At 40.5% G+C, this 21472-nt stretch overlaps 1 protein-coding gene across 1 annotated transcript; it reads right to left on the bottom strand.

The window, feature by feature from the left end:
• Positions 1-20298: 20298 nt before the first annotated feature.
• Positions 20299-21239, bottom strand: LOC109418979 (chymotrypsin-2-like). Its single transcript, XM_019693208.3, has 2 exons — positions 20730-21239; positions 20299-20668 (listed from the first exon to the last, which is right to left on the bottom strand). The coding sequence occupies exons 1-2, from the start codon at positions 21207-21209 to the stop codon at positions 20372-20374; spliced, it is 777 nt and encodes a 258-aa protein (XP_019548753.3). The 5' UTR covers positions 21210-21239; the 3' UTR covers positions 20299-20371.
• Positions 21240-21472: the final 233 nt, after the last annotated feature.

The raw sequence follows: 21472 nt of genomic DNA, 5'->3' as shown, positions 1-21472 counted from the left end.
TCGGTTTTCGTATGTCATCATGTTTCGCGAATTATCGTGTCTACGTTTGTTTAATATACACAAGTTGATAAGAGGTCAACTGTGAAATACCGTAATTTGAGGACAAACCGATACGGTTACTCTTAAACTGCTTCGACCAAGTGTATAAAAGGGGCTGCTCGCTGGCGGTCTGGTCGCCCTCGGTCTTATCTTGAATATTGGCGATCAACTAGTTGGTGCTGATAGTAAATTAATCAGTTTCGGACGGTAGTATCAGCAAAAGAAATATGCTTCCGACAGGAAGCTTAGATAATTTGTACCCATTGGGGAAGCCCAAGTACTCTATTTTGATGATTGGAGCTATTTTTCGATGAGATTATCATTTAATGATATTTCGTTTATTCTTTTCGCAATTGTTTGCTGTTTATCATCGCTATGCCAATGGCGGTACAAATTGTTTCGCAAGATTACTTTTACACACATTTTATCTTATACCGAACCAACGAGTTTTCGAACCAACTAAGCAATACATTTTTGAATCGAGTGTATTGATATTATGAACCTTTAATTACGCCCTCTTTTTTTTTTGGCTATATCACTTGCAGTTTTCCTCAGTGTCAGTTATCCACTCCATAACTGACACTGACAAAGACTGCAAGTTGTAGTCGAAATACGCGTGTCTGTCATAGGATAAACATTAAGCGGGGAATTAAAAGGTACATTATATGTATCTATTTGATTTAACATATTTCATCTTTTAAACATTTTGATTATATTTTTTAAGTGAAAGCTACCTTTTTATAACAGTGTACACTAAATTCTGTTTTTACGCGATGGATGCGTTCGCGCAAAAAAATATCGTGTAAAAAAAGTTCGCGTAACTTCGAGAATTCGCGCAAAAAAATCCAAAGGAAATTTTTTTTACGCGATTTGCCCTCCGCAAATGACCAAAATCGCGTAAAAAAAGTCGCGTAACTTCGAGAAAATCGCGTAAAAAAAGTCGTTTATAAAAAAAATCGCGTAAAAAAAAGTCGTGTAAAAAAAGAATTCAGTGTAATGTGAAAGAACAGCCTAATTTTGAAAGAAGGAAAAATCTCAGATGAACCAGTTTGGCTGCCAACCAAACTTTATCATATAAACTTAAAAGAACAAATCACCCATAGAGTTAACTTACAGTCAGTCAAATAAAAATCTTTGATGAAAAGAAGTAAACATTTAAGATGTACTTTTTAGCAGTTTCTTCTGTTTCTTTTTTAAACATGGATTTCCACTTTCCATAAGAAGGAAGGGTCTTACACTACCATAGAAGTAGTTTCATAATCCTCCACATGTCATTTTAAAACTCAAAATAAGAAACTTATAAAGGGGCCGTCCATATACCACGTGGATAGAAAATTCATGAATTTTGACCCCCTCCCCCCTCCCCGTGGACAAGCGTGGACTTTTCATTGACCCCTACCCCCCTCCCCCAGTGTCCACGTGGACATACGAAAAAAAAGGTTTTTTTTATATTACTAAAATAAATGAAAAAGGGTGATTTTGACGTTTTTTCGAACGTTTTTTTTGTAAACATTGTCTTAAATATAATTAACACTTTATGAATTACAAATATTCTATAGCTTCATATATAATACAGACAAGTAATTTTTATTTTGAACATTTTTTTTAAGTCACTTCTTTTTAAAGAGGCACAACATAGGTATCCACAAGTTTACAACATTGTTTCAATTTGGTTTTTAATTTTAGAAAAGTTCATTGATTTTTTTTTAATTTCATACGAAAGAACACCTTTTTCTAAGCCAATATGATTTTTTTTCCAGATTTAGATTTAGATTTTGGAACTTCACCTAAAATTAATTTCAAAGTGTGTTTTTTATCATCTTTTGACAGCTGAGTAACTGCTTGACAGCTCCGCACGATCTGGGGTGATTCAACAAATGGCTCCCATACAAAGTTCAAATTGATTTTTAAATAGTTCCCGGGCACCAAAAATCATGAAAATTTGAATTTCGGTCCAGTTTGACATGCAGATTCAAATATGAAAATATCTCAATACCGTTAAAGAAGCCAATTGAGCATAAAGTTTATGGCAGTGTAAGTTCGATTTCTGCTCCAGTTGCTGAAAAATTTTCAGCGTTTTTTAGTTTTATTTCAGTCTATGATTGTCTGATTGTTTGGTTTAGATAAGGTATCTTTTTAGATTTTTATTGAAATCAGTGGCGTCGCGTAACCTCACTTTTTACCTGTGCACCAAGTATAAATTCTTGAATTTTTTGAACAAAATTGCTTGTAATAATTAGAAAATGACGAGAATAGCTGCTTTCACTCATTTATATTTCGATTTTGATCATAAATCCCCTGCAATTGCAAGTTTTAGGGTCGGTGCACAGGTAAAAAGTGAGGTTACGCGACGCCACTGATTGAAATAAGATTATATTTTTTTGGATTTTTACATAAACAAGAATTACAGCAACTTTTCAAAAATGCATAGAGTATAAAGCTATAAAAAAAATTAAGATAAACCTGCAAATCTCAACATGTATTTTGAAACTTCGAAGTAGTTTGATATGAAATTTCGAGAAATCCATACAAAATTTCAGTGAAAAGTTCCAGACTGAAACACTAACATTTTCATGGTCTACACTCCATTTTAAATCTCCAGAATATTTGTCGGTGAAGAAAACTAAGTAATTCGAAATTATGTTAATTTAAAACAAATTAGTCAGTGAATCAATGATTTGTTTTCCTTGAAGAAATCACTTACAAATAAAAGACAATGTATAATAATATAAAATATATAAAAGAACTGTTATTGAAGAGAATCTCATCAAGAATGCGACATAATTTGTCTCGTTTGTAAATCCTAATTTCTTAATTATTATGTCAATGTTGTCCACGTGGACATTTGACGAACCCCCACCCCCCTCTCCGTGGACAAGCGTGGACTTTTCTCGAACCCCCTCCCCCCTCCAAGCTGTCCACGTGGTATATGGACGGCCCCAAACTCTATTTTGAGTTCTTTTTCATCTTCCTTTCATGTTTGAAGAGCGAAAAAAAAATCGATTTTTTTTTGCAGTTTTATTGCGTCAATAGTTTTGTCTCTCCGTGCAGGGAGATAAAAATTCATACCCCCACATAAACATTTAACCCTTAGCATGACAAATCTGGTTTCATCTACTTAATTGGTTTTTGAAATTTCACAAATCCCTCTTTTGTGTAAGATTTGGGGCCGAATTTCCCCAGATTAATTTCCTTCTAAAGCCTCTACATGCCGATTGATTCTCAAGTTATGCATAAATATCTGTTGCATTTGTGTTTTTGCCCCCCTTTTCAGAAGAGGTAAGGTTCGCGCATATACTTAACTTCAATATGCAAAACAATTTAATTCCTACTGTTTAATAACGTATGATCTCTGTCCGTGGCCAACGTGGTGGTTATGCCGTAAGAGCAGTCATTAGTACCCTAGGTTCGATTTTGATCATGTTAGTCCTTTTAACCTACCAAGCATTTGTATTTTTTGGAGGAATATGGGGATTTTTCTAATTTTCGAACAAATTTTACCGAAGGGTCTCAGATTTTCAGGAAATGTTTCCAACAGACTGGGCTCATGGATTTTTGAACAATAAAAAAAATTGAAAAAAATCAGTGTCGCCTATTTTCCCGGAAAACTCATGTGGAATTTTTTTGTTTTCCCCTGTCTTTAAAAAATCATAACTCAAGAACGAAGCATCGTAGAAACATTTTTTTTTCATGAAAATAAAAGCAAATTTTCTCAAAAATCAAAAAAAAATATGAATTGAAAAAAGTTTTTCACAAAATTTTTCACAGTTGAGAAAATTTGTAAAGAAAAGCCGGAAAAACTATGAAAGTTTTGGAATGCTTTTTCTTTTCGTTTATGAAAAATGTCCAAATTTGCCATATAAGCCTTTTCTTTGAAAAATCATAATTCAAGTACGAAGCACCGTAGAAACAAAGTTTTTTGATGAAAATGAAAGTAAATTTGGACATTTTTGAACAAAATTGGCCATAACTCAAATACAAAAATAGTGCATTCCAATGAGAGATTAAAGCTTATAAAATAAACTTCTCAATTTTATTTTATTTTTTTGGAAAAAATTCCACAAGTTCGGGCATAGTTTTTCCGGCTTTTCTTAACGAATTTTCTCAACTGTTGAAAAATTTTTCCAGTTCAAATTTTTTTTTTTGAATTCTAAGAAAATTTGCTTGCATTTTCTTTAAAAAAATGTTTCTACGATGCTTCGTTCTTGAGTAAAGATTTTTCAAAGCAAGTAGTGTCAGGGGAAAACAAAAAATTTCCTCCTGAGTTTTCCGGAAAATAGGCAACACTGATTTTTTTTCTATTATTTTTTGTTCATATATCCGTGAGCTCTGCCCGTGAAAACAGTTTCATGAAAAACTGAGACCCTTCGGCCCAAACCCGTACGGTAATAAAAAAATCCCCATATATGAAATATTACCGAAGTTTGATCATTTATCTGAGATGCACCAATTTCTAAATGAGGTCGTATAAAAGCTCTTAGCATGTGTAAAAACCCTAATTTCGTTCCAAATTGATTAAATGATAAATTTTATTCATTGAATACTGTTTGAATTCCCTATGACATCCTTCTAGGTAGGTCTCCAGGAGTTTTGCGAGGAATGTCTCCTTCAAGTATTTTACAGATTTTTTTCTGAGAGCAGGATGAAGGATTTGCTCGAAGATCTGCTAAAGTGAAGAATGTTGAGTTCGTAGAGGTATCCTTGGGGGAACTTCCAACATGTTTTGTAAAATATTTTTTGCAATTTCTCATCGTAATAGGCTGTTCTACCTAACGCAAATCTGACAGGAAAAGGGCTACTTTCCCACACCAAATTATCAGTGCTGTAATGGTTCATTACAGCACTGATTTGCGTTGCGTAATGAACCATTACAGCACTGTTTTCAGTTTTGATCAACTTCTTGATGCTTTCTGGACGCAGGTTTGAAAAATTGTGACAACTGCATAGTATAACCTGCTATGATCAGACTTTCTTAAGCATGGCTATGAACATCGGTGTGCAGTTTGATGTAAAAGTTTTGTTAAAAACTATCCTCAAGTGGTAATTTATGAAATTGCAAAAAACGTTGTACGCATCTCGGTGCAGAACTCGATTTTTACAGCACTCGTCGTACTTATCCAACTCGGCAAGCCTCGTTGGATAAGTGTACAACTCGTGCTGTAAAAATCTTCATTCTGCACCTTGTTGCGTAAACTACTATTATTTAACTGATCCCCAATATAATTCCTCTAGCAACACACGTGTATGAACAAAATCATAACTTTATTTTTGCTATAGTGTGACAGAAAGTAAGCATGAAAGCGATCGGTGAACGATCGAGGAGAGTTCAGACGAAAACCATGTTTGAATCGTTTCGAGGTGGAGTACCCGCCGAGAAGAATTATCCAGAAAATTAAAACCCCTATTGTCTGAGAGTGGTAACCTGCCACGAGGCCTGGTGTGAACCGTATATAACCTGTGGCGGAAGCCCTTTTTATAATTCCACTGGGACCGCTAACCTCCCGATCATCTACCAGGGTGGCTTCCTTAGTGATTCACCGAGTGGTATGTAATCGCGTGTGGACCTCCTGCCTGTTGACCTAGAGCCTCCACGTAGATACCCGTACCATCGCTGCAAGACCAAGCGGTATCGCAACTAAGACCTATGTCCCGTCGAACGATGAGTGTCAGCAGCAGCAACCAATCAAACCCGACTTTCCGGGACCCGGGAGTCAAAAGAGGCTTTGCGAGCTCACCTCGGAAGCTGCCGTTGGCTAGACCAGCAGCTTGGGGTTAGGCACGTCCCTTTCTGGGCCGGCGCGATTCACTCCCGGACTCAAAAGTTGTTTTAGTGCTGAATAGCTCAACCATTCAATAGCGCCCTGGAACCCGGGCTTTGAAATAGTCATTTCATGCCTACCTCGGAAGTCGCCTTCGGCCAAGCCCTAGGCCAAGCCTTTGGCTGGATCATCAATTTGGGGTTTGGAAACGTCCACTGCTGGATTGGCGTGGCCGATAACCGTAATCAAACATTGTATCAGCCCTTCCCGTCGATCTCGGCAAACATTGCTGTCATTTCCAATTCGACAACTGCGGGGCTCATTGCAGCACCGCACTCTAGATTGGTTTTGTTCGCGACCGTGTTGAACTTCTTTCTCAGCTCATTTCCGGTTAATTTCTTTGGAAGTCCCCCTTTTCCAGCGACCGGAGGAATCTCACACTATGCTAAGAACCTTGCCCGGCCCCAAAAGTACCCACATACAAAGTTTCACGCCGATTGGTTCAGTAGTTTCCGAATGCATAGCGGTCAGACAGACAGACAGACAGACAGACAGACAGACAGACAGACGGAAATTCATTTTTATATATATAGATTTTTCCTCTTCGTTTCACCTACAAAATTTCATGTGAATCGGTGCAGTACTTTTTGTTGTAGCAATGAAAGAGTAGAATATGCGCCATGGAATTTTGTACAGCCCTTAGTTTTGCTTGTCAGCGCTGCAACTTTTGAATTTTGCTATGGAAATGGCTAAAATTTTGAACACAAACCTCTCAATCTACATTTGTTGCATAGGCAAAATTTCAAAAAAATCGATGCACTATCAACTATTTTAAAGTCAAAACATGTATTGGGACTGAACGTGATTTTAGCCCCTCCGACATCAATTAGTCAGCACCCTTCATTGTTCCAATTGTACTATTGAAAGTACTATACCAATAATCATAAAATTATGCAGGCAAAATATACACATAATAAACTACCTTCTGTGAAAATTTCATGAAAATTGGCAGAGAAATTCAAAAGTTATGAACAGGCAAACATCGCACATGAAAAACACGAAAAATTTTCCCTAACACTAACCCCTATCAACAGCAATAGCTTTCAAACCAATTGATCAAAGTTGATGAAATTTTGCAAGAAAGTGTATCTATAAGTATCATAACTGCAAACGAAGTTTTATAATTATCAACATAAAACTTTGAACTGTAGCTTAAAAGAACCATCTATTATGGGAACGAAAATTGGTCATGATTGTACAAAATGCTTAAGCCACGTCTGTTTGTTTTTCATCCACAGTTAAATGTAATGCATCGATTTTTATGAAATTTTGCACGAATTATAAACATACACCAAAGAGTTCTCAGTCAATTATTTGGCCAATTTTACCGATTCATTACAGAGCTGCAGTCATACTTTTGTGTCCCGATTATTGCGGATACAACGTGATTTTATTGGATTCCAATACCTTTGTTTTGATTATTAAATTAACAAATCAGTTTTTATTTTCGTGGATAGAATGACAGCTCAATCGATAAAATGACAGTGACCCGAATAACAAAAAAAAAAATCATGTAAACTTTTAAACATTTTAAAAATAGTTCCCGGACACCAAAAATTATGAAATTTTAGATTTCGACCAATTTTTGGGCGGAGAATCCGATAATGCAATAATAAGGATACGCCTAAAGAACCCAATTAGCTTAATGTTGGAATACATTAATAAAAACAAAAAAATCTCATTATTCTTATCAGTGTGAGTCATGTTTTATCTGTATGAGGGGCTTTATCTTTACCTACCACCTTAGAAACATTTCTGGTCCTCACAAACCTCCACATTTCTGACTAATATGAAGTTCAAACTTCTATCATTATATACTTATTACCTTGGAAACACACAGTATGTGTTGAATTGTCTGAATAAATGTTATCTTTTGTCGATATTTTCTTCCTAGAATGCCCACAATGTAATGCGAAAGGGTTACCTATTTTAAAAAGATGGAAAAATCTCAGATAAACTATTTAATAGCAGTGTGGCAATGCGGGAACGATTATCATTCTGCCAAATGAAATTAGGTTCAATGAAATTTGGTTCAATGAACTTTTGCCTAATGTTCGGGATTAGGCATAATTCGGGATATTGTTTATTCAGCCGCAAGACGTTCGGCCTAATGGTCTTTTGCCTTTTCACAATATTGTTGACATTTCCAGCCTTCGAAAACCTCCATATGCCAAATATAGTTACTTTTGCTTTTCTTACTGCTTTTTTCAACGGTTACGAATTACAAATCGTTGTTTTTTTGTATTGTATGTTGAGTGTCGGGCCCTTCAAGTTTCTTTTGTTTAAGCAGTAGGATAATATCACAGAATTGAAATTAATTATGTAACACGGGCCGTAGAAATAAGCGGTAACGAAATAGTAAATGACGGGAAAGGGAGAAAATTTGAATTTTAGCGGCCATCGCCTTTAATCGGCAACTATTACTAAAAGGCGTCCGTGTGATGTGAATGTTCTAATCCTTTACGGCAGTGGCAACTATATTACCACCAGTTGCCACCTATAATTTTTATTTTTTTTTTTCTGCCTAATAACAACATAAGTTATCGTAATTCTTTTTCTGTTCACTCATACGTGGGATTACTAACTGTGTATGTTTTTGATCCTGAACTAAGCTATAATCACAATTTAAGAACTTTTTGTTGACTGAAAAACGGTAAAATTTTACTGTTTTAAAAAATAAGCTCAAACTTACTGTAAAACCGATGATTGTGTAAATATTTTAGGAAAACATCAAATTACAGGTTTACATGAGCTAAATTACGCAGTGTATATGTATTATGGGTTTAACCTTTTTTCACTTCTAAATCTTTTTTCAGGCTGCTGTTTGTCGCAGTCTTAAGAATAAAAGTGCCCAAATGGGCAGTGGTAATACTTTTGCCACCTAAATTTGTGAGTGTTTCTTTTGAACATAAATGGTTTTGTACATTTAATCATGCATATAGTCATTTTAATAATAGCATGCGTTTAGTTTTGTCGGCCTAATAAAGGGTTAATAATGCAGCGGTGAAATTCGGCTCAAGAACCCTTCTCCCCTTTCCTAGCAGGACCTACACAGAAAAAAATATGTAATTAAAATTCAGCGAGAAATCGTGCACATAAAGGGAATGCTAGAGTTATTGCACTTTTACATGAGATATAATGTAAAATTACAATACCATAGTGTAAATTTCCGCCAACCATCGCGTAAACCATTGGGCTGCAAAACGGTGAGTCGATAAGGAGAGCGTCCAATATAGCTCTGGTCCTCACAAGTTCCTACCTCATGCTTCCACGGGTCAAGCGATGACAAAGACCGCCAGCTAAGAGTTGTGTGCTTAGCTGGTAGTGCAGCCTGGGCACTGTTGTCCTTCTGACTTCAGCTAGATTGAGGAGGTACGATTCGAGCGTTTGTTCACCAAGGAGGTGCGGCTCAAACAGCGTCTGTTCTGGCATCCAGCGGCTGAGTAAGAAACGCTGCACCACGCCCAGCTAGATCCAAGGTGGTAGCCCCATCAGCGTGGTCGTCCCAGTGTTGGTTGGGACGTTAAACAGAACTGGCACGATGGCCCTCCGGCGAGACAGGAGTGTTGGCGTAGGCCCAATAAGCCACCCGTAAAAATCCCCGTTGCGAATAACATAGGAGAAAATACGACTCGATACAATCGGCAAAGACCCACGCGACGAAATAAGGACTACGATTGGAAACTTGGAACATGGAATTGCAAGTCACTAGGTTTCGCAGGATGTGACAGGATAATCTACGACGAACTACATCCCCGCAACTTCGACATCGTGGCGTTGCAGGAACTTTGTTGGACTGGACAGAAAGTGTGGAAAAGCGGGCATCGAGCGGCTACCTTCTACCAAAGCTGTGGCACCACCAATGAACTGGGAACAGGTTTTATAGTGTTGGGCAAGATGCGACAACGTGTGATCGGGTGGCAGCCGATCAACGCAAGGATGTGCATGTTGAGAGTTAAGGGCCGTTTCTTCAACTACAGCATCATCAACGTCCACTGCCCACACGAAGGGAGACCTGATGACGAGAAAGAAGCGTTCTACGCGCAGTTAGAGCAAACATACGATGGTTGCTCGCCGCGTGACGTGAAAATCGTTGTCGGCGACATGAACGCGCAGGTAGGAAGGGAGGAAATGTACAGACCGGTAATCGGGCGAAACAGCCTGCACGCCGTATCGAATGATAACGGCCAGCGATGCGTAAACTTTGCAGCCTCCCGTGGTATGGTAGTCCGAAGCACCTTCTTCCCCCGCAAAGATATCCACAAAACCACCTGGAGATCACCCGACCACCAAACAGAAAACCAAATCGACCACGTTCTAATCGACGGTAAATTCTTCTCAGATATAACCAACGTCCGCACATACCGCAGTGCGAATATAGATTCGGATCACTACTTAGTAGCTGTATGCATGCGCTCAAAACTTTCGACAGTTATCACCACGCGTCGAAGTCGAACGCCGCGGCTCAACATCGAGCAACTTCGTAACGTAGAAGTGGCTCAAGACTACGCGCAGCAGTTAGCAGTGGCCCTACCAACGGAAGAGCAGCTTAGCGCAGCTACACTTGAAGATGGCTGGAGGGACATCCGATCTGCCATAGGTAGTACCTCGGCTACAGCACTAGGCTTCGCGACTCCGAATCACAGAAACGACTGGTACGACGGCGAATGTGAACAGTTGAAAAACGAGAAGAATGCAGCATGGGCGAGAATGCTGCAACACCGTACGAGAGCGAATGAGGCACGTTACAAACAGGCGCGGAACAGGCAGAACTCAGTCTTCCGGATGAAGAAGCGCCAGCAGGAAGAACGAGATCGCGAAGCGATGGAAGAGCTGTACCGCGCTAAGGACACACGAAAGTTCTACGAGAAGCTGAACCGCTCGCGCAGAGGCTTTGTGCCACAAGCCGACATGTGCCGAGATAATCACGGGAATATTCTCACGAGCGAGCGTTGAGGTGGTCGAGAGGTGGCGGCAGCATTACGATGAGCACCTCAATGGCGACGTTGCAAGTACCGAAGGTGGCGTGGTAACAGATCTAGGAGTATGTGCACAGGACGAAAGACTTCCGGCCCCTGACCTTCAAGAGATTGAGGAGGAGGTTGGCCGGTTGAAAAACAACAAAGCCGCTGGAAGAGATCAACTACCAAGCGAGCTTCTAAAATACGGTGGAGAAGCACTGGTGAGAGCACTACACTGGGTCATTACCAAGATTTGGGAGGAGGAAGTATTACCGGAGGAATGGATGGAAGGTATCGTGTGTCCCATCTACAAAAAGGGCGACAAGTTGGATTGCGGGAACTACCGCGCGATCACACTACTGAGCGCTGCCTACAAGATACTCTCTCAAATTTTATGCCGCCGTCTATCACCGATTGCAAGAGAGTTCGTGGGGCAATATCAGGCTGGATTTATGGGTGAACGCGCTACAACGGACCAGATGTTCGCCATCCGCCAGGTGTTGCAGAAATGCCGCGAATACAACGTGCCCACACATCACTTGTTCATCGATTTCAAATCGGCGTATGATACAATCGATCGAGAACAGCTATGGCAGATTATGCACTAATACGGATTCCCGGATAAACTGATACGGTTGATCAAGGCGACGATGGATCGAGTGATGTGCGTAGTTCGAGTATCAGGGACACTCTCGAGTCCCTTCGAATCTCGCAGAGGGTTACGGCAAGGTGATGGTCTTTCGTGCTTGCTGTTCAACATTGCTTTGGAGGGTGTAATTAGAAGAGCGGGGATAAACACGAGTGGGACGATTCTCACGAAGTCCGTTCAGCTGCTTGGTTTCGCCGATGATATTGATATTATTGCTCGTAAATTTGAGACGATGGCGGAAACGTACATCCGACTAAAGAGTGAAGCCAGGCGAATCGGATTTGTCATTAATGTGTCGAAGACAAAGTACATGATGGCAAAGGGCTCCAGGGAGGAATCACCGCGCCCGCCACCCCGAATTCATATCGACGGTAATGAAATCGAGGCGGTTGAAGAATTCGTGTACTTGGGCTCACTGGTGACCGACGACAACGACACCAGCAGAGAAATTCAGAGGCGCATTGTGGCAGGAAATCGTGCCTACTTTGGACTCCGCAGAACTCTACGATCGAATAAAGTTCGCCGTAACACGAAGTTAACCATCTACAAAACGTTGATTAGACCGGTCGTCCTCTATGGGCACGAAACATGGACCCTACGTGCAGAGGACCAACGCGCCCTTGGAGTTTTTGAACGGAAGGTGTTGCGTACCATCTACGGCGGAGTGCAGATGGAAGACGGGACTTGGAGAAGGCGAATGAACCACGAGCTGCATCAGCTGCTGAGAGAACCAACCATCGTCCATACCGCGAAAATCGGGAGGCTACGGTGGGCGGGTCACGTCATCAGGATGTCGGATAGCAACCCGACTAAAATGGTTCTCGAGAGTCATCCGACCGGTACAAGAAGACGTGGTGCGCAGCGAGCTAGGTGGGTCGACCAAGTGGAGGACGATCTGCGGACCCTACGCAGAGTGCGGAACTGGAGGCAAACTGCCATGGACCGAGTGGAATGGAGGCGGCTACTATGTACAGCAGAGGCCACCCCGGCCTTAGCCTGACCGGTAAGGTAAGTATCGCGTAAACCATCATGGACTCCAACCGGTTACGTGACTATTCGAGATGGTCGGGTTTCGGGTTTTCAAACCCGAAACCCAACCCGAACCCGAACCCGACGGGTACGGGTCGGGTTCGGGTTTGGAAATTTGAAAAAAGCTCGGGTACGGGTCGGGTCCGGGTTTAAACAATTTCAAAATTTTCGGGTACGGGTCGGGTCGGGTTTGAATAATGTCGGGTTCAAGTCGGGTTTGATACTAATGTAGGTAAATCAGTATTCAGAAAAATGCGTTATTTGTTGTATCCGATACATTTAATGATTATTATTTAACTCGGGTTCCGGTCGGGTTTATTGGCAAAAACATTTTTCGGGTTCGGGTCGGGTTCGGGTTTGATCGACGAAAATTTTTCGGGTTCGGGTCGGGTCCGGGTTTGACGGAACAAACAAAACTCGGGTACGGGTCGGGTCCGGGTTTTGAAATTGAAAATTGTTCGGGTACGGGTCGGGTTCGGGTCTGTAAAATCTGAAACCCGACCATCTCTAGTGACTATTAGTGGAAATTTACACGATTGCAACGTAATTTTACATGATATTTCATGTAAATATGCACTAATTCTAGCATCCCCTTTATGTGCATGATTTCTCGCTGAATTTTACATGAATATTTTTTCTGTGTAGGCTGTGCTATGGGGAAGAGTTCTGCTCAGGTAAATTTGAATACCCTTCACTATAGCTGGAGACAGTTTTTAAAATGTATCATGCAATTAGTCCTCTTTGTTGAGACCTTTTAATAGGTCTCCGTCCAGCACACGCTTCGACCCGTGTTCCCGGGAACGGTTCCCATGCCTAACCGTAAATGACCGTAGGAGGGCAATAGCTCGGGACGAAGGCCCTAAACGTAAGGGAGCTTTCCCTTCTCGGCCGTCCAAGGTGGTTAGTCCACCACCGGCCAATTGCCCACGATGGAAGACGCCTGCACCCCCCCCCCCCCCTTCAGCAACGCCCGCAGGTTCCGTCGGCCGAGTACCGGCACCACCGGCCGCACAGCTCGACTGCGGAATTGTGACGAACCCCTCACCAACAGTCAGCAACGGTATGTACCGGTCCGGTACCAACGATAGATTTAGGACACACGTGAAAGTTCCCGTGTTCCTTTCTGGGTTGACGCGTACTTCTCATCGATCTCTGCATTCACACGTCAACAATTGTCTTCTTGGCAATTCAAATTTGACGATTGTTGAGGTCACTGGAGCACCGCACTCTAGATTGGTTTTGCTGCTTTTGAGTTTTGAGCTTTTCTCTCTGCTCATTTCTGTTTCAGTGGGGGGAGGGTTTTCACGCTATAGCCTAGTTTGGTGTTTGAGAGGAATCGCTCAAGAAACTTCTTGACCGATTCCTGGCAGAAATTTTCCACGGTGACTGCCATTTGAACTGTCATTTCTTCGCAACTGCGTACTGTGATCGAAGAAAAACGGTTTCTTGGGCGATTCAGGCAAGGAATTTCCCATGCATCAAGATAGGCCGAAAAATTTCTTCTGAACTGCAAACAGCGCTATAAACTATAAACTTACAGGTAGAATCCCTGGAGGAATCCTTTAATGAATTTCTGGGAAAATTCCTCGTGGATTCCCTAGTGGAATTTCTTCAGTAATTTCATGAGGTATCTCTAGAGAAATATCTGGAGTAATCATTGGCGGAGTTCCTCGAGGAATCCTTAAGAAATCTCCATAGGAACTCCTTAACGTTGAACTTTTCGTCATTGAAATCATCGTCATCATCAAGCATTTGAAAGCAGTTTTTTCGTTCAAAACAAACGTTTATGCTATGAAAATATATTCACTGTAATCCACATGAGGAATATAATGCAGTGAATATATTTTCATGATCCTTGTTTTGATTTGCAGCGAGAAAACTGCTTTTTATTTTCCGAAAAATGATGACGGATGCTTGAGCCTTAAGGAATCCCTGCAGAAATTCCATTAGGAATTTCCAGAGGAATTTATGGAGGAATTCCTGGAAAAAATCTTGGATGAATATATGGATGAACTATTAGAGGAATCATCGGAGGAATTCCTGGATGAATCTCTGGAAGAATCTTTAGAGGAATTTCTGGTAAATACCTGGACCTGAAGGAATTCCTGGAGGACATGCTGGTGGGATTCCTGGAGGGATCCCTTGAACACATTCCTTGAGAAATCTCTGGAGGAATCCTTGGAGAAATACCAGGAGGAAAAATTTCTGGAAAAATTCTTCAAGGAAACCCTGGAAGAATTCCCGGAGGAATCCCTTGAAAAACTCCTGGAGGAATTGCTGAAGAAATTCTTGAAAGAATTTCAAAAAGGAATCCCTGGAGGATTTTGTGAAACAATTCTTGGGGTAATTCTTAGAGGTGTTTTTGGTGGCAATCCTGGAGGAAATGCCTGGATGAAATTCAGAATTCCTGAGGTAAATTCTGCAGGAATTCCTGAGTTAATATCTGCAGGAATTCCTGGTGGAATTCTTAAAGGTATTCCTGGAGGAGTCCCTGGAGGAATCCCTACAAAAATCCCTGGAGGTAATTCCAAAAGAATTCCTGGAGGAATTCCTAAATGAATTCGTGGAGGAATTCATAGAGCAATTCCTAGAGGAACTCCTGATGCAATGTCTGGGGGAGCTTCTGAAGGAATTCCAGTAGACATGCCTGAGAGAATTTCTGGGGAAATCTCTAGAGAAATTCCTTGAGCTATCTTCTAAGGAACTCCTAGAGGGATCACTAGAGTAATCCCTAGATGAATTCTGGAAGATTTTCTTGAAGAATCACTGGAGAACTTTCAGGTACAAACCCTGGAGGAATTCTTGGACAAATCCCTGAAAGATTTCCTGGGGGAGTTCCTGTATGAAACCCTGGTGGAATCTCTAGAAGAATTGCTTGAGGTATATCTAGAGGAATATCTGGATTAATTTCTAGAAGAAGCTATAGCCTACTTTAAAGACTAATTCTAATTCCTGTACGAACCCCTGTGGGAATTTTTAGACGAATCCTTGAAGGAATTCACAGAGGAATCCTGGAACAACTCCTGAAGGAATTTCTGAAAGAATTCCAAGAAAAGTGCTTGAAGACATTTTTAAAATACTCCCGAAGGTTGTTCCTGAAAAAATCGCAGAAGGAATTCCTGGAAAAATTTCTGTAGAAATCGCTTTGGAAAAAAACTGAAGAAATCCATGTCTGCTATAATTTCTAGACGAATTATTGGAGGAACAATTGAATGGACTCCTAAAGGTTTTTTAACATAATTTTTAAGGTTTTTATTTTATCTAAAGATATCTAAATCCCCTCTGTAGGACAAATCCCCAAAGAAATTTGTGGTGTAATCCCTAGATGCATTCTTGAATGAATCTTTGGGAGAATCCAGTCATTTTGATTCTTCAAAACTGCAATCCAGATTTGCATATTCACTTATCGGGCGACTATGCTGCTTAAAAGTCATTTCAAGTCAGGTCCCCTGACCCCCCTCCAGAAAAAAAAAATCATCCGGTTTTTCCGGGTCGTAGTGTCTTCAGAAACCTGCCGGTTGGTGGCAGTCCTCTCAAGCCAGTTGCCCAGCTCCCGGTCCTGTTTCCTCGGGAAGAAGTCGGCAAACCACGGGAGTTATAAACCACGGCCTTTCCTCGGTGACAACCACCACCGTTGTCGCCTCGCCGTTGTCTTCCCGGCGTTTTTCACCACCCACGCTGCCGCGTCCGGACATTCCGGGCTTACTTCTTCGGGATGAAGATGTTGTCGCCCACCAGTGGGTCAGAAACCCCCGGCCTTTCATCTGCAGCTATTGGGGCCCACCTGATCAGCCAACGCCGTGTTTGCCCCACCGTTATCTTTTTAGGCAAACATTCAATTTGTAATTCAAATTTGACAATTATTGAGGTCACTGGAGCACCGCACGCTAGATTGGTTTTGTTACTTTTGAGTTTTGAGCTTTTCTCTCAGCTCATTACTGTTTCATTTGTATGGGAGCCCCCCTTTCCAGAGGGGGGAGGAGTCTAGGACCAAGCTAAGAACCTTTCCCGGCCCCAAACGCACTTACATACAAAATTTCACACCGATCGGTTCAGTAGTTTCCGAATGCATAGCGGTCAGACAGACAGACAGACAGACAGACAGACAGACAGACAGACAGACAGACAGACAGACAGAAATCCATTTTTATATATATAGATTTTTTTCATAGAAAATTTTATTTTCCGTGTAATTTTAAGGAAATAATTTTAAAGTTTATTTGACGCCCTTAAACTATTAAACTATAATAGAATAGTTTGGAAAAATTTTAAAATATGTTAATTGTAGCTATTTAGTACAAAACAAACAATGACTTCTAAAAGATGACTAAATCACCATTCAGTGATTTTTAAAAATGTTAATTCGCTTTAAAACACATCAAAAACAATTTTGAGCTATACAGAACATTTCTAAATATTAGTCAAAAATATAAAAAAGAATCCCACGAAACAATACTTACAAAAATGCCCGAGATATCCCGTCTAAAAGCGGGGTTGGATGATAGAGGGTTAAAGATGTTCTTGAAATCCCCTGATACGACCCGAACCTGAAATACCTCCAAACACCCCTGAAATGCTATCATACGCCCTTGAAATCTTTAGGAACGCCTTAAACTGCACCTGAAACCCCCTGAAATTCTCTGAAATGCCGTGTTACCCCTTGTAACGCCTTTGAAAGGCTGCTGAGATCCCCTGAATTGCCCATAAGACACAATGCAATGTCCCTGGAACCCTCTAAATTCTATTGAAATGCCCTTGAATTTCTCGTAATCCCAAAAAAAAAAAACGCAATCAAAACCTGACAGAACGCCCTTAAAAGGCACCCCAAATCCCCTGAAACAACTCCCTGAAACGCCCCTGAAGCCCCTTTAAACCCCCTTTTCTGAGCTCTTTGGGAACATTGCCCAGGAGCAAGACCTGTGCTCACGAACTAGATTCCCTCATTAAAGCCCAAACTTAATTTACAGTGACCGGCACAAAAAAAGATCCACCACATAATGGTTACAGTTTCTAATGAAAACTACATGCAAAAATGATAAAATATACCTTTCAATGAATGCACTACTTTCATTTTACATTGTTTCAGTAATATGTGTTGAAAAATATTTGGTTTTTGAGGAATATAATGAATTCTGACAAGATTGTAAATGAATTTGTCCAAAAACTCCTTTAAGATATCTTCTATATTTTTTTTTTCTAAAATTCCTTCATGAATTCCTTCAGAAATTACTCCAGAAACTAGGTATTAAAATCAAAGCGGTTTCTTCAGAAAAACTTCCACGAATTTTTTGACAAATTTCTCCAGCGCTTTCTTCAAATCTTTCCAAACGAAATTCCAAGAAGTTTCCTTTAAAAACTCTTTTGGGAAGATTTCCATGGATGCCTTCTACAATTCCACCAAGGATTACTTTTGAAATTCTTCTTGAGGTTCGTTTAAAAAATCCTCGGAAATTTATCCATGATACCTTACTTCTTCAGAAATTCCTACAGGTATTCTTAAAAAGTGCACTAGAAATTTCTTCAAACATTACTTTACAGATTTTAATGCAAATAGCTGCAGGAATGTGCCCCAAAATTTTTTCATGGAATCTTCTATAAAATACTGCAGAAATTCTTCCAGAGATTCTTGCATAATTAATTTTAGTGATTCAGGCACGAATTCATGCAGGTTTTCCTCCATATATTCCTCTATTTAGTTCCCCAGAAATTTTTCAGACATTTCTTCTAAGGATTACTCAATGAATTTCTCCACCAATTCTTCAATGAATTTTTGAAGAAATTTGTGTTAAAAACCCAGCAGAAACTGAAAAAATACTGAAGGAACTCTTCAGAGAATAACCGAAGAAATTTCTGGAAAAAATGAATTGTAGAAAGAATCTTCGAAAGAATATTAATAAAATCTGGAGACCCTTTTTTAAATATTTATAAAAGATTTTTTTTTATTATTTTTTGAAAAAAAATCAAGGAATGCATTCTTTTTTCTGCCGTATTTGCTGAAAAAATCTTTGTTAAAATCCCTGAAGAAAGAATCGTCTCAATAAATATTGGAGGAACTTCTTTAGAAACTCTTGAATGAATTCTTTCAGAAGAATCTATTGAGAATTGTCTTTGATAATTGCCAGATGGATGCTTGACAAAATATCTTATTATATGTTGTAACAATGGAACAAATATCTAAATAAATTCCCCAAAAATAATTTCTGAAAAAGTTCCTTGAAAAAAATCTAAATTTTTAATGAAGAATTTTAAAGGTTTTAACTCCTCATACTCTCATTCGTCATAAAAAAGTTCCCCAAGAACTTGTATGAATCTTTGGAAAAATTCTGAGAACTGCTTTAGAAATTTCAAGAAGAACTCGGGGAAAATTCCTGAAAAAAAACTTTTGCAGGAAATTCTGATAATATTTCGGGAGGAATACCCTCAAAAATGTTTCAAGAAAAATATGCACTAACAATCCTGGAAGTGATTTTCTAAATAATCACTGAAAGAACCCCATCGCCAAGAAGATTTTTTTAGGAAAACCGTGGACTAGTTGCAGAATGAATCTTTTAAGAAACTTCTTCATAAACTCGTGAAGACCACCCAATGAATATTTCTGGAGGAAACTCTCAAAGAATTTCTGGAGGAATTCCTGGAAAAAAAATTCAAATACACAGGTGAGAATGCATCTATGAGGAATACCTGGAGCGATTTCTGAAACAATGCTCGCTGAAATTACTCTCGAAAAACCTCCAAGAATCTTCTTTCTATAAAAAATCTGAAAAAGTTCTTAAAGAAATCTCTAGCGATGTTATTGGAGAACTTCGAGGAAGAGGAGGAATATATTCTAAAAGAATTCTTACTAAACTCATAACAGGAACTCCTGCAAACATGCCCCTTCCACAATAATAGGAGTAAATCATAGCTTATTTTTCCCAGAGATGGCGCCACCACATTTGAAGTAAAATTATTTTTTTTGCATGGACAAATCGCTGACTTGCACTTGTTCCTCGTCGCAGTGATTTGTACCCTGAGGTAAAAAGTTGCAATTTAGAAACAAAATCACTATGCCTATGCGTTTCTTCTGGATCATATCAGTAATTGAGAATTTATTACGCCACTATACAAATTTCAAGCTGTCTACTTTATTTTTTCCACCCGTGTTGCGTATGATGTTTTGAGTGGATAGCTGCTAGGCGGCGCCACCGAAAAACACATGTGAAAAACACATGGAACACGAGCGCCCTCTTTGATTCCGTAGCGCAAACTTTTCTGCTTGTTTACACTGTTATCGCGTTTACCGCATTTATCAGAAAAGCGCCTCTACCGACACTTTAGCATAAACGCAGCTGCTTGCTACTTATTAGAAAAATCTAGTGATAAAAGAGTGAAAAACTATTTCAAGATTTTCACGAGGGTGTTTTTAAGGAATAATTTCTAGTTAGGCACAATATTGAAGGACAGGCACTTGATTTTACCATCACAGTACTGCTCATGTCCCATCCATTTGATCTCTATGTAAACATGCAGTAACAACTACGAATTCTATTGCAGACTACATCCCAAATTGGACTATCACACTTTTTTTGGTACGCCTAAAAAGTGTGATAAAAGTGCACATTTGCCTCGGATCGTCTCGACGTCTCGCACTTATTCCTCCATTTACAGGGAATAAGTGCACCGGAGACCTCAACTCGATCCGACGTGTCCCTGCGCTGCAATCACACTTTGAAGGTGTTTGCACACTATTGTGTCGTCAGTCCAATTTGGGGCGCAGTCAGCAATACAATCGTCTAAAAGCTCTTAATAACTCTAGGATGAATTTAATATTTTTCACAAAATTTATTCCGATTCACTTATCTAGACTAGATACAACATGACCAATTTCGAAATGCCTAGTTGGCAGTGTTCTGCAAGATCCAAGCACGGTGCGACGACACACGGGCGAACACATCCGGGAATCCTTGAGCGCAGGCAATACCCCACGAAACGATACCCTGCTGGCGACCGCCGTGCGACAATGGACCACCGGAATCTCCCATGCACATTCCAATACCCGTGGGGCTGGACGAGCAGATGGTGGTGTCATGGACGCGGGCGGCATTCACCACGTTGTGTCGGCTGCGGCACTCTTCCAGGCTGATGATATCCACGTTGACCCACTGCATGTGGTTCGGAATTGATCCTGGGTTCTGTTGATTGAAAAAAGGGTTAACATTTGTCTTGCTTTCAGATGATTTTTGGATAACTCACCGAAGTCTGTCCCCAACCGGAGGCTTGAGCATTACTGGCAGTGTTAACGAAGTTCTCCTCTAGGGCAACCGATGCAATAGTGCCGGTGAACACAAATGGAGTGGCAACGCGAACCACCGATACATCGTTAGCCAGCGTGAGCGAGCTGTACTGTGGATGGTTGATGATCTGGCTCGATGGGTGACGTTCGCCACCGGCGTTCAACAGAAGAGTTCCGGCGACAACAATCGTGTTTGCGGTGGTTCTTCCCACGGTGCAATGAGCAGCCGACAGGACCCAGTTGTTGTTGATGATCGAACCGCCGCAGAAGTGAGCATTGGCCGCCGAACGCAGCGAGACCTGGTACGGGAACTGGCCTTCGCCGGCGTTCGAACCTCCGACGATGAAACCTTCCCAGTCAGCGTACTGATCGGGGAGGACGCCTCCGAAGGCGGCACCGACCAAACCGAACACAAGAACAGCCAAGCTCAAACGGGACATTTCGAGTGAATGAATACAATGGAGATGGCCTGAGGTGCTTTTATAAAGAGGATTATGTTATCGATTTGAAATTTTGCTGTACCCTGCGTTCCGTGATGATTAGGTCGTTATCCACAGTTTGGGTTTTCTGCTCCGATAAGCTTGATGGGAGTGAAAACACCGCAGCGTCATATTTGGGGTTTAATCTTTTATTACATTCGTTATCAGAATTATTTTTATTCAAAACATTGCATTCCAACTGGAACTCAATCTGCTCATAAAAT

Source organism: Aedes albopictus, chromosome 3 (assembly GCF_035046485.1).
Source record: "Aedes albopictus strain Foshan chromosome 3, AalbF5, whole genome shotgun sequence".
In the NCBI taxonomy this organism is placed as follows: domain Eukaryota; kingdom Metazoa; phylum Arthropoda; class Insecta; order Diptera; family Culicidae; genus Aedes; species Aedes albopictus.
This window is presented reverse-complemented; position numbering and strand designations above follow the sequence as displayed.

Excerpts from the sequence above, each read along its gene's own strand:
- LOC109418979 (XM_019693208.3), bottom strand. The coding sequence starts at position 21,209 with ATGTCCCGTTTGAGCTTGGCTGTTCTTGTGTTCGGTTTGGTCGGTGCC. Across the intron at positions 20,669-20,729 it reads CCGGTTGGGGACAGACTTCG|AACCCAGGATCAATTCCGAA; the intron begins GTGAGTTATCCA and ends TTCAATCAACAG.